This window comes from Odontesthes bonariensis, chromosome 19, assembly GCF_027942865.1.
Source record: "Odontesthes bonariensis isolate fOdoBon6 chromosome 19, fOdoBon6.hap1, whole genome shotgun sequence".
NCBI lineage: Eukaryota > Metazoa > Chordata > Actinopteri > Atheriniformes > Atherinopsidae > Odontesthes > Odontesthes bonariensis.
Genome location: NC_134524.1, coordinates 19,869,770 through 19,886,854, shown reverse-complemented (window position 1 = coordinate 19,886,854; position 17,085 = coordinate 19,869,770). Strand labels below are relative to the sequence as shown.

At 40.9% G+C, this 17,085-nt stretch overlaps 1 protein-coding gene across 1 annotated transcript; it reads right to left on the bottom strand.

The window, feature by feature from the left end:
- Positions 1–1,791: 1,791 nt before the first annotated feature.
- Positions 1,792–16,789, bottom strand: slc12a10.1 (solute carrier family 12 member 10, tandem duplicate 1). Its single transcript, XM_075451881.1, has 28 exons — positions 16,715–16,789; positions 15,682–15,861; positions 15,136–15,292; positions 14,895–15,026; positions 14,671–14,746; positions 13,502–13,597; positions 13,285–13,424; positions 12,626–12,736; positions 12,414–12,525; positions 12,014–12,144; positions 11,840–11,924; positions 11,370–11,527; positions 11,089–11,196; positions 10,534–10,657; positions 10,277–10,378; positions 9,231–9,386; positions 8,713–8,812; positions 8,447–8,558; positions 8,213–8,347; positions 7,692–7,798; positions 7,354–7,436; positions 7,174–7,236; positions 6,752–6,856; positions 5,626–5,737; positions 5,168–5,254; positions 4,661–4,796; positions 4,434–4,501; positions 1,792–4,181 (listed from the first exon to the last, which is right to left on the bottom strand). Exons 2-28 carry the CDS (start codon positions 15,840–15,842, stop codon positions 4,043–4,045), a joined length of 3,096 nt encoding a protein of 1,031 aa, XP_075307996.1. The 5' UTR covers positions 15,843–15,861; positions 16,715–16,789; the 3' UTR covers positions 1,792–4,042.
- Positions 16,790–17,085: the final 296 nt, after the last annotated feature.

Here is a 17,085-nt window from a genome sequence, read left to right as displayed (position 1 = left end):
CCTAGCATTATTAAACGTATAGTTAGCATGAACTAAATACTAAATACGACAACGATCGATGCTTCCTGTCAGAACAGCGCTCGTGCACCTTCGTGCTCGTGCGCGTTCATGTACTCTAGAGGCGTGCCTTCGGGGGGAAAGTGAAGAAAAGGGTTGGGACTTTTTACCTGTGTATTTTCAAAATGCAGCTTCGCTGGACTCAAAATCCAGGATCTCCTACCCTACCTTTAAGAGTGGTTTTGAATTGCACCAATGTGTTGTAAATATGTTATCTTTTAACTGAAAAGGTTTATGAAGTTTAATCAGGAAAGCATATCAGGGATACTTTTCCCTTTAACTTTACACCTAAGCCGTGTTCCTTCCTCTGTCTTCAGGTTTTGCAACAGTTTGTTATTAGAAAAGAAAAATGACAAAAAAACACTTTAAACCTCAGGATGGAAAATATCAAGTCTTAAAGGAGAATTCCGGCATTTTTACAAACATGTCCCATCTTTTGGAGACCAAGGAAAGTTTGCCAAAGGGAAAACCGCGAGAAATTCTCATGCCCGCTGCGCAAAGTTGTCCGATTGCGCTGATTTCCATGAAAGCGGGCTCTATCGGGCAATCTTTTAACCTTTCCTGAGGCTCTTAACGTGTATCAAAACACACCGAATTGGCCGGGGTGTTAGTAGCAATACAATTCAACCCAGGGGCTAACCATACCATTAGCTAGCACAGACATTATACATTTTGAGATTTCAAAAACAGCGCACCTTACCTCTCTCAGCTTCCGTGTTCCACAGGCGTGCGCACAAATTAATCGATCGCCGAAGTCATACACTATAGTATTCCAAAATTGTCTTTTTGTCCACCAAAAACGACCCTTGGGAACCGAACTACACATTGCGATGTTTGTTATTGTTTCCTATCGAACAGCTGACTCGTTTCAACACCCATATTCGCCGTGATGTCATGACGTGTCACATGACTGCTTGAAAGAGCGCACCTTCGCCCATTATTCAGCTGCGGGAGATAAGAACCCTCGGGATTTTATTGGAAGCAATTTAGACATGGATAGTTCGTCAGATTCTGATGTTGGAATGGAAGAGTTTGACGAGTTTGATGGTCGGGGTTATCTTTTTGAACCAGAATACACTGATGAAGAGGATGCAGCGAGGATGGCTCAAAACGATGATCCAGAAACGGGAGCTGCTGCTAGGTCACGCATTGGGGAGACATGGTGGTGCAGATGTGGACATTGTATTGCACTGACCACAGAGGAAGACAGTACTTTGGAATACTATAGTGTATGACTTCGGTTCGGCGATCGATTAATTTGTGCGCGCGCCTGTGGAACACGGAAGCTGAGAAAGGTAAGTACGCTGTTTTTGAAATCTCAAAATGTATAATGTCTGTGCTAGCTAATGGTATGGTTAGCCCCTGGGTTGAATTGTATTGCTACTAACACCACGGCCAATTCGGTAAAAAGTATTTTGATACACGTTAAGAGCCTCAGGAAAGGTTAAAAGATTGCCCGATAGAGCCCGCTTTCATGGAAATCAGCGCAATCGGACAACTTTGCGCAGCGGCATGAAAATTTCTCGCGTTTTTCCCTTTGACCAACTTTCCTTGGTCTCCAACAGATGGGATATGTTTGTAAAAATGCCGGAATTCTCCTTTAACTTACATCCTCCGGTCCCTTCTCTGTTGATAGGTCTGTTTACAGTGGTACACTGAGCTTGTTCTTCATACATGCTCCATGGTGAGCACTGATGCACGTATTTGAATCGTAAAGCACTGAATCTCAATCACTGACAGGAAAGTGTCTTTTGACAGCAGAGTTGTCGCTTAATTTAATGACATAGAAAACAAACAAAACTCTGTGTTACACAAGTCAAAAAAGTGCATTTCAATTAAATCTGAAGGAATAAATCACCAAAGGAATCTAATATTCACTGTGCAGAATTTCATATCCTAAAGTGATCAAACAGTCCTTGTACGGAGTTAGCAGAACTGTCACATCAGATTATTACATGATTTCATATTTCAGACACAATTGTTTTACAGCCATTGTGCATGCAGACCTCCTAAACCGATAAGCAAAATTATCTGACTTTTACAGCGACATAAAGCATTTAAATAAAGTTCACATGAGAAAAGAATTCAAATAAATGAGCAGGTAGAAAAGAAATGCAGATGCTTCCCCACAAGCACAGTGCATTCTTTATCCCCGTGTGGCATGTGAAAAATTGCTCAAACAGATGACACTGACTTCTTTCATTTCTGTGAAAATGGCACTCCCAACACCGCGAGAATAGCTTTAGAACATGTCATACAGCATGTACAATATGCATACACTAATACAGAGACACAATTTGAACTTCTTTGTTTCAACTTGAATAGATTTTTGATCTTTTTGCAACTTTTACAATTTCTCTACCTTCGTGGGTTTTGATGGATCGTACAGATTCCTGCAGCGACTTTCCATCTCACAAACTCATCGCTGCAGCGTCGCTAAAGAACTGGGAGGGACGCAACCGGCAAAAACATCCCAAAATCACCTGGACTGCCATTTTTGTGACATCGATTGTTTTCGAAGGGGGAAACATGAGTCTCTCTACCCTGCTCACTAAAGTGACGTTTGCATTTCAGTGTGCGGGAAAATGATCAGAACCACACGCGTGGTGAATGTGGTGCTGTGCGCATTATCAATCAATCAATCAATCTTTATTTATATAGCGCATTTCATACCACAGGCAACTCAATGTGCAATTAGTGCAATAAGTGCGTGAAACTCCTCCTCTTCCTCCTCGGTCAACAGACTATGCACTATTATGGCCAAATGGAAAAGTGCAAGAGTAGCACACATCAAAAGAAAGACCCAGGCCTGAACCCCGACCCCCACAGTGCCTCTGATACGCTGCACTTCTCTGACATGGTTGTCCTCAATGATCACAATGATTATTTATGAGGAAACATTTCTGTCCGGGATGTCAGCGCTCCCATCTGGGGCCTCAAAAGGTCGCTGATTGGCTTAATAAATACGTAATGTGAATCATTCACTGTGACCTTCAAAGCCCCTCATTTACGGCTATCAGAACACTAAAGAAGGGAGAGTCTTTTTGTTAGAATCATGTTCAGTCTAAGGTGGCACATGGTGGTCCAAAAACTTAAGGGATATTCATTTATTTGCTTTTATTTATTTTGATATACTCGGAATTAATAAACTTAGATTATGATAAATAGTTTCAAAGTGCTGCATGACTTGTTTTTCACCCGTTGTAGGATTAGATTTAGACGAATAAACTGTGAATAACATAAACTCTTTGAGTTGTATTTTATCTCACAATCAGCATGCTGTAATCTGCAGCTCAGAGACAAAGGATGATGAGGATGTGCTGAACGTGAGACTTAGGCTATGGTTTATATACTAAGGCTTCCGCTGATGCCACATCACTACCCATATATTAATAGGAAATTTTGTAGCAACGTGTTCTAAACTGATGTTCAATACCACCATCGAAATGCAAAGTCTTTTTCGGAGAAAGTTCTATTTTTGTGAAATTTCTGTGAGTCTGTCAGAGATCCAGCAAAGGAGCTTGAGGTCTTTGAACACCCCACCGAGACGCTGCCTGATGATTTTTGGTACAGTCAGGGGACTGCAGATGCCGATGTAGGCCTTGAATTAGTGAACGAGGCGTTCTGTATGATCAGTCTGCATCCTGGAGAATCATTCTTCTTGGAAGAAAAATCCTTGAAGCTGAACGCATCTTGTATCGCTTTCAATTCCAGTTTCGGTCACAGGATCTTTCTTGGTTGTCACAATTGTTAATGAGGGCAGTCCAATTAACATGGCATGGGCATTATGCCGATAAAAATTCTCTCGACAGTGGCACAAGTCAATAGATTTGTGCCACCGTTTACTGGCATATTTCTGTCAGTCTTTCTGCAACAGCCACACAAAATTTGGATTGTTTCTCTCGACGTCCGCTGGGATTCATCAAATCCTTTGACAGAAGGAATTCGTTCTTGTTCAGACTTCTCCAACCCTCCAGGTTGGGATTTACTGGCAGTAGAAAGTGAGGACGTCCTGCTGGTTTCCTCGTATCAGCACTATGGGGCAGTGGAGGCCGTAGGTCAGAGTGTCCAGCCAGGCCATGTACAGAGCACTGGGGCAGTCGCTGTGTGGCACGGGAAGGCTCCTGGAAAACCGCACCACATTTACACGAACATGAAAAAAAAAATGGCACAACAAGAGCAAAGATTTGTTGTAAACATGTTAAAAGAGTGCATGCTGCCATCTGATGAATAGACAGCACAGTGTATATGTTTGTATGCTCACTTTAATAGTGTCAGGGCAATATGCCATTTGAAAATATGCCCAATTTGCAAACAACATGTTGATACTTCATGAGCCTTTGACAATGGGAACTTTTCTGATAAAGTGTACTCACACAAGCACAAGAGCAGCATGTTGAGAATACCTCCGGATGATTTCATTCAGCTTCACTTTCCTCTCAGACTGTAAAAGGAAGAAAGTAAAGAAAAAGAAAAAGAGCATCACGTGAAGGAAAAGAGACGTGTGGCCTGTTCGCGTGCACATAGACAGTGGACCGAGTGGATGACATCAAAAGGCCTTTGACGTTAAACCACAGTGCAAAAGAAGGATGCCCAAACACACCTTAAGTTTGAAGGCCTCCAGCTCTTTGTCAGATATTTTCCACGGAGCACTTTGCCTCAGCTCCTGCACTGAGGCTCCTTCCTGCTGCTCATCGTACAGCCTGAAGGGGGCGACGTTGTCCATAAACCTGCTCATACTGCAAAGCATCAAGAAAAGCAAGTCAGTATTCCATAAAGAAAAGGATGTCATTAAAAAAAAAAAATGCTGAAATGTCACTAAATGAGTCTGTATGTTGCTTATATCTGAAAACATTTTGGTGAAATTTCCAGAGCTGGGGATGTTGCTTATACTAATCTTCTGTTCAATGTATTGGTATTTATGTTTTTATTGCTTATTATCTGAACTTATTATCTGAACATGCTAAACAAACATGCTAAACAAACACTTAAGATAATAGTGCAGACATTTTGAAACTCTGCACTTAGAGATTTCTTTGTAGAATTAAAGCCACACACATTGACACACCTTTGAGGTGTGCTGTGACTTGCAAAGACCATCCATACTTACTTCTTGGCTTGAGGGCGCTTCTCGCTGTCCGTCATGACTATGACATCATTAAATTCCAGACGAAACCTCTTCAGCAGGGCGATCATCCTAAAAGAACCAGAATCTTCCTCGTCAGAGCATCCTTACAGATCGTCACTCACCCGGTTTATTTTGTCCCTCATCCAACAAACACGCACAGTTAGGTGCACCGTGTTATCATTTGCCATTTTTATGATGATTTCTTTCTTTTTGTTCCCTTTGTATTTACATCTATATTCTCATTCAAATGCATAATTTCCCCTTCTTGTGAAGGAATGACTTTTCAAAAAGTGCACAAAAGGAGCACGTGGCCCATTTGTTGCACGTGGCCCAGAAGCTGCATAACTCAACGTAAGGCATCCAAACTTTTTTTCACCAGTTTTGAGAAATTCCCAAAGAAATGTGTTGAAATTTAATGATCGGAAAACATGAAAACATACTCATTGCGGCCTTCCTCCATGTTTTGTTCATCCCCCACGATGAAAACCCTGATCTTACACCTGCTCCAGCGTTTCCTCCTGGTGAGCAGGTACGGCACCAGCAACGTCAGCCCTGAAAGGAGAAGAAGGACGGTAAACATTAAGGCGAGCTCAAATCTAATTTCTTTTTTTCTTTCTTTTCTTCCAGTACAGGAAGTGTGCCAGAAACTAAAGAAGTACACACAGGGGCTGTACAAAATAATATTGACTCAGTGATAAATAACTATCGCCTTTCATAACCAATCAGAGTTTTAATCCACTTCCTTAGTTGCCGCTCAAAATTACACCAGAGACGTTCATATCTTCAGATGCAGTGACTGTGGGAGCAAAGTGTTCCACATCGCTGCTGTGCTCTTTTTAGTTGTGTAAATCTGCCCAGCATGGCACCCTCACTGAGAAATAATTGGACACCCAAAATGGATGAAGTAACCCTGCCATGCAGTGTGATCACAGAACTGAGAGAATTCCTTATTCAAAGGATTCTTCGATGTCCCCCATACTTAAATTCTAAGGATGGTCAGTCAGAGAAGACAACATTCTTCCTCCGCTCCATTTCCTTCTTCTTGCGGTCTTCGCACCACCTCGCTCAACATTAAAGGGGAAGAGAATAAGTTTCGTGGACATCAGCCTTTCCAGGGTATCCAGCTGCACTGAGCTTCCATTGAACTGAGCAGGCGAGATGTTGATACAGCTTTGGGTGTCACTTGAACAGCTGTGGTTCTGCGATTTCTTGAAATTCATGAAATACGGGATTCAAAGTGTGTCGTCTACTTTCTACTTTCATTTAACTTATTCATTGGTGTTACTATCCTAATACCCAGTGGTATGATGACACTTTTGTTGTATTTTATTGCTTTCACTGTTCTTTTATTGTTTTTATTTGTTTTTACTTATTCTTCTCTTTCTTTATTACCTACTGTAAAGCACTTTGGTACATCGTAATGATTGTTTGTAAAGGGCTGTATAAATAAGGTACATTTACATTTACTGAAAATTTAAGCCGTGTAAAACTTTTGAAAAACTGAGGTTTTATTTCATCAATCAGTCCCAATACTCTATGTTCATTACTACACTCTATACTACTCACCTCCATCATCTGCTATCCAGTAGACGTCAATGGTCTTCTTCCCTTGGTCATTCTGAAACACTGTCTTGATCTGATCAGCGTTGCCTTCACCAGAGACGTCATCGGCTGAAAATCCACGTGGAAGATATTCATTAGGAAGGAGGAAATGCACCCTGAAGTGTGCCAGTGTAATAACGAATCAATTTGATGGTGTCAAACAATACCATGTGGCCATGTTTGGTTTAATCAAGAATCTAAACATGCCATTAACATCCTTTGGAGTGCATTGTTGTAGCAGTAGCATAACCAAGCATAAGAATCACTGATAATATGTTGAGCTGAGGAAAAGATGGCATAAAAATATTTTTTCCCCATTTTCCTAAAAGGATGAGTCAGCAGAGTAACCTAATGTGAAGGTGTCTGCGGGTAGAGTTAGTTCTCACCGGGTTCCTCCTCGTGCTGGTCATCTTTTTCCACAGGTTCATCCGATTCAAAGCCAGGGTTAACTGAGGGACACACATAACAGTATCAAGCCTTTTTTCCCCCTTTGGTTTGTTCAGGTTTACCTCGACATGTTGTAGCGAAAGAAAAAGAAAATACAAAAAAAAAGTCCAGAATCGCACCTCCTGATTCAAAATCGTTCGAAACATCCAGTCCGTCCATCATCCTCAAGATGCACAGACAGTAGTTGGAGTCAAATGTGTCGCTGGAGAACGGTGAGAGAAGAGAACTGACGTCAGGGGGAGGTTTTAAAGAATAGAGCAAACAAATCCATCTGATCTTGAAATGACTTGTATATTCATTCCTTTTTACATCTCAGCAGTAGGCCTGTGGTTGGATCGGATTATGAGGGAATTTCTTTTGTTTATGCCAAACAATGTGCTGCTTTGCACATGGGAAAGTGTATTGTAAAAATAACTGTTTAGGCTTTAAAATACACAGTATGTAATGACCAGCTTACTAGATGGTGTTGATATAATCTTCAATGCTTTCAGGAGCACTCTCCCTCCAGTTTGCCTTGAAGCCCAGGACCAAAGTGTTGGGTTTCAGCTTGCCAAGACCAGAAGCCTAACCCAAAAAAACAAGAAAAATACTGTGTTAGATGACGATAAAGTGAAATAAGACAAATCAAAACATCCTGTGTGTGTAGATATTCAATATCAACAGTCTAGGTCGTATGACTTTTTGTTTAAATGTTAGTACAGCAGGTTATTCAGAATGGACAGATTTGCACCGCCATATAGAGATCAAAGTTAAACTCTGACATACATTCAAAACTCGAGCGCACAGAGAGCATGTCCATCACTGGTTGCCCTTGCTGCAATTCTTAACCATGTTTCATGAAATTTGGCCCAGTCTTTTTTGTGTTATGTTGCTAACAAACCCAAGTAGAGGATTAAAAAAAACAATAAAAAACACAGCAGTGTTAATTTGTCTGACCTTTGTGGAGGAATTAGGCTGCCGCTCAAAGAAATGGTGTACCTGTAAGAGGTGTTGAGCTCCGGCTCTGAGGCTGTCGGCAGTGAAAGGGGTGTAAAACGTTCGCACTTTCCTCTTGTTCATCCACATAACCAGCCCGTCTGTAGCATCCTGCAGTCGTGTCTTCCTGTCCTCCTCCTTGAAGTGTCAGGGAATCGATAATGTCTTTATAGATTCAGGAGCTCATGTGCTTATCCTGTTTTCTTTTTAAAAAAGACCGTCGACCGTGTCACCTACCATGATGATGTCTCCACAGACCATGAGGCTAATGTGTTTTGTGAAGGCTCCAACAAAGTCCACCAGTGCGGGCCGCTGGTTTGGGGGCCCGGTCAAGGCGAGGCACTGTGGCCTAAAAGAGGACAGAAGAGAGCAAAAACTTCTGTATAAATCTCCATCATCAGTTCTAATAGAAAATTCAAATAAGCACTATTCTATATATAAGATGTGGTTAATATATGTAATATTACTTATGCTCGATACACCTAATACATTACATGACTTACCTAAAATTCTTAACATGATCCTTCACACCAGACAGAGAGACAGAGTATGACAAAGCCATGTTGTATGTGCCTGCCTGGACTGAAGAACCCCAGTTTACCTCTGTGACATGAGATAAATGTTACAGATAAAACGAATGCTTTAAATAATTCTGACTTATTTCACTGTTTGAGCCAAGCCAGCCAAGCCTGTTGAGAACACACAGTTGGACCTAAAAAACATCTGGACACTGAAGCATTTATTTGGTTGCAAGCTGCAAACCAAAACTGCTACAACGCTCGGAATCAAGCTGTGATATATCACCTATTTCATTCCATTTCATTTCATTCATGAATAAGTAACAAAGGAAGAGCCCACACCAGTCCATGAAACTGCTTTGAGTTAATTGCCTACTTATATCTAAACCTGCTGAAAAAAAGAGTCTGCATGAGAATGACCTCAAATAAAAGCTGGGATTCTGTTCTGCAAGCTTATATTCATGTGCAGAATTTTAGCTTGGAAGTGATGGTTTTTGACTCACTTGGCTTGTTGTAGTTGACATATCCAAACAGGAAGAAGATTATGCAGAAGGTGGCGAGAGCAGCCCACCAGGTGAAAAGGAACATCAGGACGATAGAGATCACTGCGCCAAACAAAGCCGTCCATTTGCTGAAGTACTGAAATGACGGCCTCCATCCTAAAAGGAGCAACAAGAGAGTTTTGAGGTTGGCAAAACACACCTCAGTCCAACACAATTTTATCTAGATGAGGGGATTGAAATGCAGGTACAGCCATTTCTTATAGAATTGATTAATTAATCTAAGTTGACAAGGATTATTCCCGTGGACTTGGGGCTTAAGGCATTGACCTTAAGATCTTAAGACATCTTACTCATCATACAGAGCAGGACACTAAGGTTTGCTCTCGCAATACACGGCCTGTCTTCCAGAAGATGTGAGAAAGGCCTCAACTCTGACAATGTTTAAATCCAGGCTGAAAACAGTTCTATTTAGCTGTGCATATGACACCTGAAAGTATTTTATCTGCACTCTTCACTTTTTAATTACTTAATGATTATTTTAATGGGTTTTAAATTTCTTTCTTTTTTAATTTCTTTCTTTTATTTATTTTTTATTCCTTTTTAATAGTTTTATTGCCTTCTTGTGATTTTATGTAGCTGTAAAGCACTTTGAATTGCCCTGTGTATGAATTGTGCTCTATAAATAAAATTGCCTTGCCCATTCAACATTATCAATAAACAAAAGGTACATTTCAAACGTTGCACTTGACTTGGCTGTCGTTGTTGACGCAAGGTCACACAGATGTTGAGTGACACCGATGGGGGGAGAGAGTATGTGACCAAAGACATTCTCAAGTCATATGAATTTAATTTGAGTGTGCCGCATGTTGTAAATCGTTCGAACTACTTGCTATTGAGTTACAAATTCCCTTTGTCAGCATGCTATTTCTGTCTTCGTCAGCTTCACTTCCTGCTTTGGCTGAAGCAGCTGTGTTGCTTTTCATCCTGGAAGAAATGTGCGGTTGCGAGTTGTGACCCGATGCCAACTCCGCCTGTAAGTAACTCACCAGGGGAGTTCGTGATCGAAGCGTGGAAGCAGCTGAAGTTTATGAGGCAGTAGGAACACAGGAAGAAGTTGGAGATCAAGGATGCGATGAAGTTCAGCTCGGCTGTGGTGACACAGAGGAGAGAGAGAGAGAAAAGGATAGATGAATAAGTTAATCAAAACAAACATCTCTTCAGAGCTGGAAAAAAATGAGTCAAGAAGCTTTTTTTTTAATTGTCATAAAGATATTGTATCACACACACACACACACACACACACCTATGAGAATGAAAGCTACAGAAATGATGTAGCAGAGAAGATAGGCTCGGAGGGGTTCATCGTTTTTCCCATAACCCTTTGCAAAGAAAATAAGGTACGGGTATATTTTGTCTCTGCAAAGACACTGAAAAATAAGACAGAAAAGAAGAAAGATATGTTACATAATTTGGTTAGAAATCAGAACATTTGCTGCATGACTCTGGTCCTTTAGGTTGTCAGTGTAACAACTTATATCCTTAAGAAATGTCCCGATAATTCTTGGATGCTGCACTTTTTATCCATTTCTGAAATCTCAGCCTTAATAAAAGAGCTGAACAACATGTGGGAAGCAGAAGACTATTTCACAGATCGTCTTCTGCCTGCCTGTACCATGAAATTACACGCGCTATGCTTGTGTTGGTAGATTCACAAGTTGTCTTTTATGTGTGTTTGGTCAATCAAAAATGGGAATACTCTGCATTTAAAATCATTTATGTCAAACACTTATCAGAGTGTTATCAGAGATAAAAAAGCTTTTTTTTTTTTTCAATTAGCAGGCAGCTAAGCATGTCTTACCTGAAAGACTTTAGGAGCGGAAACAAGAAATCCGAGAGCAGAGGACAAGCTGGCTGCAAACACGCCAGCGGTGATGAGGTAGTTGAAACCAGACACTTGCCCCAGTACCTGTTTAGAATAATACTCATGAAGAGCACGACACACTGGAGATGTGTATTTAAAAGACCATCTTTAAAGGTAACCATAGATTTGTAAACAAGGATTGCAATCCACATTTAAAGATCCCTTTATTCCATTGGCACACTTTGCCATTACAATTCATAAACAGAATAGACCTGTACCTTTGGACTGTTGGCGATCCCGTATTCACAAGACTGTGACTGGATGCAGTCTGTGAAGTTCCATCCCCGTTTGCATCCAAGTCCCACACAACCATCAGTGATGTTTCCAGTAAAATAGTCACTCATTTTTCCAGAAGCATCCCGCACAACACATGCCCCTAGAGGAAAATGAAGAGTCCTGTTTATGCAGAGGAAAACACCAACACCTCATTCGTCGACTGTTGTCATAAAAGTTCACATCTGTTACAGACTGTCCAACTTCTGCTTCCAGCCATTAAAAAAAAATAATAATAAATCCTTGAAACAGATAAAAACGATCCCATATTGTCAACTTTCCTCTCACACTCATGCATTGCCGCAAATGTGAGTTACAGGCATTGTTAGATGGAAACTAATAATTAACCAGTCAAATCACGGGCAGAAAAATGAAAGATTAAGTATAAATAAAGTATGATAAATGGGTAACCTACCAACGGTTATACTAACTCCCAAGTAGCTTAAAGTAGTGAAGAATATTGCCAGGAGGGTGCCTTTGGGGATAGCGACAGCAGGGTCCTGGGAAAGGGAAATGATCGACATATCAGCAACCGTGTAGTTCCTCTGAGTGAATGCAGCGTGTATCTATCAGTTTCTTATCGTCATACTTTTAGGTCTCCAGAGATGTTGGCTCCGGACAAGATGCCAATGGCAGCTGGGAAGTAAATGGAAAACATCTGGAAAAAGCTGCCTTCAGCACCTCTCCAGTTTGGTGTCAGGTTCTCTAGGAAGATGTCACCTGCAGAGAAGGCCATTGGTGAGTCAGACATGCTTTCATGTGTCTATTTCTATCTTCTTTTCTCTTGTCTTGCGTTATCTACTGCATGTCTGAGGTTGTTGGAAAGTTCCATTGTTCTGAGTAATAAACCTATTTGTGTGTGCATGAGACATGAGCCCGGATTTGTCACAGTCTCACCAAAACATCACAAAACTGGCTCAAACTAATTATACCGCTGCAATAAATCTGCGTAAGGCTTCCTAAACGCTGCGCTAAAAACAGTACTTTACCTCTGTATCCAAACACGCCAACAGCTTGTTTCTCAAGGCTGGGAGGTATTACTGTGCCCGCAAAGTAGTTTGCAAAGGAGACCAAGAGAACAAGAAAGAATAAGATCTGCGTCTGAGAAGCAAAGGTAAATAGAGGAATAGTTGTGGTGAAGACATCGAAATGAATTGATCATTTTCTGGTAATAAAGCAAAATGCATGGAGATGTGCTGACCTTGGACTCCCACTCCATTCCAGCCACTGAAATGAGCAGAAGAACCGTCACAGTGATCACACCCACTATTCGGACGTCATTGATCGAATCCACGATGACGACATTGAATTCCTGCGTTAATCAACCAAATTGGATCACAGAAGGACACCGACATGAGCTTTTAATCTGAGTGAAACGGTAGCGGGAGTGACTCTCATACACTTTCATACACCCTGACTCATCCAGACATTTTTGAGCACTGCATGTGTTGAAATCTGTGTGAGTGAACTCGGAAAACAAAGATAGAGGTCCAGCTTGAGGAAGCACAGCCATTCATTCACAACCCTCTCCAAGTTGTGAATGAAAGGTCGCACTCTAAGGCTTTATAACTTTAGGCTGAGCAAGACAACTGAGAGTTCCCGTTGCTTGTCTTTTAACCTGTGATCATTCGACCGCTTTTGTTTATGCCTGGATATTTTTGAACGTGGGCCCACATTTAATGTTCCTAATTTCATGTTTTTCAACAGCTTAATGTAGCAGTTCCATTTATCCAAAACTATTTTGTCCTATAACTCAATCAAGGGATTGTACACAAAATGTAGTGTTCAGTTGCTAAACTTTTAATTCATTTCACACAGCACAATGACGTTCCCATTTTTGAAAGGAAAATAAAGGTGTACCCGCATTAGATCCCGGACCACCTCCGCAAAGCCGACTGTATTGAGTGCACAAGCCAGAGCATTGGCAAAGGAGAAGACCACCCCGATCGGTCCTCCAATTTCAGGACCCAGAGAACGGGAGATCATGAAATACGCCCCACCTGAAAAATATTTTACATTCACAAACAAGGCTGCTATGACGGAGGATAGTTGGAATTCTGACTGTGTGGAGACTTACCTGAGACCACCCTCCCATTGGTGGCAATGGCAGAGATGGAGAGGGCAGTCACTGAGGTCACCACCACGGACATCAGGATTATAACACAAGTCAACACTGACATGAGAAGAGTAAAGATATTAGTCATAAATGAGGCCTGCATGTGCTCTTCAGCCAGAAAAAAAGGCTTGTTTCTGCTACTTTGCCTGTGTTTGACAATTATGGTCCCAGCTACAGATCAATCTTATCTTATGTCTTCACTGAGCTCACATGCCTTAGTTACTGCACTGTATCATAGGAAATTCCATGGTTTTTCACTCTTTTCTAGTTGCTGGTTTTTCTAGCTGGAGCAACCAGACCCATACTGAGCCAGATATCTCAATAAGTGTCTGCTAATAATTAGAAGGAAAAAAAAACTAGTAAAATCTCACGGTGAAATTAGCTGTTTCTCGCAGAAGAAAGTGTAAATGTGCATGACACACAAGCCTCCTCCTGTTATTCTCAGCACTCCATCTCGAATGAAGTGCCTCATCCGAACAGTAGATCTAAACTAAAAATTCGGATCTGGCAGTGGATGGTCATGGATTTCTGCACATGTCCAATTTACACTCCAATAGAAAGGAAAATCAGGCTTTTGGGTTGACAAATCCTGGAACTTTCCTTCAAGTTCTTGTAGATTAAAAGCCACTCACTCTTCCAAAACGTGTCATCATCTGACTTCTATTCCCACAACTAATTCTCAGGTTTCATTTAGGGGCTATCTAAATTCCCATGCAATTTTTCAGTGATGCAATAGTATCTATCCCAAGATCAGAATCTTATAACGAACTTTTTGTAACGTGATTAAAGGATACCGACGGGGAAACCACTTGTCAATATCTAATAAAGTCTCAGATGCCTTTGATTTTTTTTTTATTTGCCCTGGAATTTTTCAGCCTTTTTTGTCTTTTAAAGGGAAAAAAATCTTTCCCTCACCAGTATTTCCAGTTTTACTCTGTGTCTAAGATAATGCTCAAAAGCAGCAATGTGCACAGACTGTTATCAGTCCACAGCAATGTAAATCATTATGAGCCAGAGATAAGAGGGCAGCAGTAGAGCAGGAGCAAGGTAGGGAGCGTTAGAGGGGTATAAAAATAGACTTAAAAGGAATAAATATGTGAAAGAAGAAAAAATATGAAGGTGTGACTCACAAATGCCTGCCTGGGAGGTGATCCATGACAAGCGGAGGAACAAGATAACCCCCCAGATATTCAGCATGCAACGAACCTGTGGCCAAAGTTCATTGAAAGTACCCGTGCAATGTTTATATGACAGTGAGAGATTTTGGGTGTTCAGCTCATTCAGTTTATACATGTGCATACATTTAACAAGCCTTCCTCTGCAGTAGACTCAAATATAGACAAGCTCGACTCACCATGACTCCAATCAACCAGCCAAATCTAACAGGAGCTTTCGTTTGAGAATCTTGAGACTCTTCGTTTCCAATATCTGGCCCATGTAGGCTGCCCGAGTCTGTGTTGGTTGTTCCATCCCCTCCCTCCACTTCCTAATGATGATATTATTATAGATAATACAACTTGTACTTAATAAGCAGCTTGCTCGGTTAAAAGTTGCAACTTGGGGCAAGTTGTTGTTTCAAGGGTACAAAAACTTACCTCAAATGCCCTGCGGAGAGCTTCAAGAGATGGTCTGCTCCTCGCCTGCTGGCGCGGCAGGGTACTGGCATAATTCTCCAGCTGCGGCACCAGGTCCATGTTGCTATACAGGGAAGGTCTGCGCAGCTCTGCCCTGGAGCCCCGACGCTCTGATGTACTGCCAGTCAGGAGTAACAAGCAACAGAGTCATTTGAGGAAAATCCGAAATAAATAAATGATGAGATATAAAAGCCAATAATGTGGCAAGTGCTGCAACTAGTTTGCAATTCTCATAGTTTGCTGTTCCTTAAATTACCCCTAGGTGGTGCTGATATCTACTCACCTGATGGATAAAACTGTCATCAATTGTTTTTTTAGATCATTCAAATTCTAAATCAGATCAATTCACATTAGACGTTTCCCGCTGCATTAACTGACCCTTAACTCCATTGTTTTTCCCTTGTAATTCTGTCCTCGTGAAAAGATAAGAAATCAACCGAAATCTTACACACTGGATTAATAAATCTAGCTTTGAAAACTGAAAACAGACAAGTAGGTAACACACACCATGAATCCTCATCAGAGACAACAATGGTTGGAGGAACTTGGAGGTTACGATCTCGCATGCTATTGCCACTGAATTGATGTGAGGAGTACATGGGCGGCCCCGATTCATTGTTTGAGAAGCGGGCACCCAAGCCGTGACATTTGGATGTGAACTGCCCCATCTGAACGCCTTACAGCCTCCTGTGCAGTAATGGGCAAAGAGAAAAAAAAAGAAGCCACTTAATGATGAGAAATACAGACAACTTTGTTAGTTTAGACTTTATTTTTTGCATTTTTGAACATATCTTTATTTCAGTACTTATCTTCTAGTGCTGAAAATAAGGTTTATAAGAACAGTGAACAATAAACATAAAAATCAAACTACTGAAAGAGTCAGAAAGCTCCAAGAAGAACTGAATGGAGCCTCAGAGCAACACATTTCACATTACAGTCATTTGAAACAAAGGATTTTTTTTCTTCTGGAAATACTTTTTAGAGTAGCTTTGGAGGTAAATTTGGCAGGGTGAAGGTTAATTTTAAGTTTGTTAAAAGGAAGTTTCCTTTGACTAATAACAGATGCAGGCTAGTTGCTGAGTCAGTCTTGAATGAAGGGTCAACGTGCGAAAGTCCCATTTTCCCAAAAGAAAAAATGAATTATAGCCTGAAAGATGCTCGCATATGAAACATTCACTGAAGTAAACCCACATGTTGTTTTTCCGTGATTAATTATGTGATCATTTACTCCCGCATGGGGACCCTCTGAACTAAATGTTACGATTGTACAGTATCTAATCTAAATTGGTCATAATACTGTGATACAGTAAATCCAAATAAGGCAACGATAAGTTGTGTAATACATTATGTTATCATAAGTTCAACTAATGCTGTACTTTTACTCTACGAATGCTTGTGGCACTAATATATATTTTTTCTATGCAAGGGTTAGCCTTAGATATTGCCCCCTGACATTTTTTTTTTTTTACATGAAAACATTTCATCACTATAAAGGTACATGGAACATGAATAGCAAAAAGACAAAATCTTCCATACTCACAGTTGCTTTCTCTTGCTGGTGAAGGAGCTGTCGTCAATAGATGAAATGTGTGCTTTTTATCACCTCACTTTGAAAGTCTTGTAATTTATACCTTCAGTGAGGTAGGTTACATCTCCTCCCATGTACCTCATGTTCCTCCCTCCTCCTCACAGACACACGCGCTTGCACATCCTATCATCTCATAACCCACACACACACACACACACACACACAAATCTACACTTAGACTATGATTATTTCCTTTGTTTCATAACTAGTTTCCAGAAGACGTTCTCTGGGAATGCAAATCCTACTCACACAACAGCAGAAGTGGCGTGCTCTGTGTTTGGCAGGAGCAATGTTTGGCGTAAACAGAAGCATGGATTTTTCTT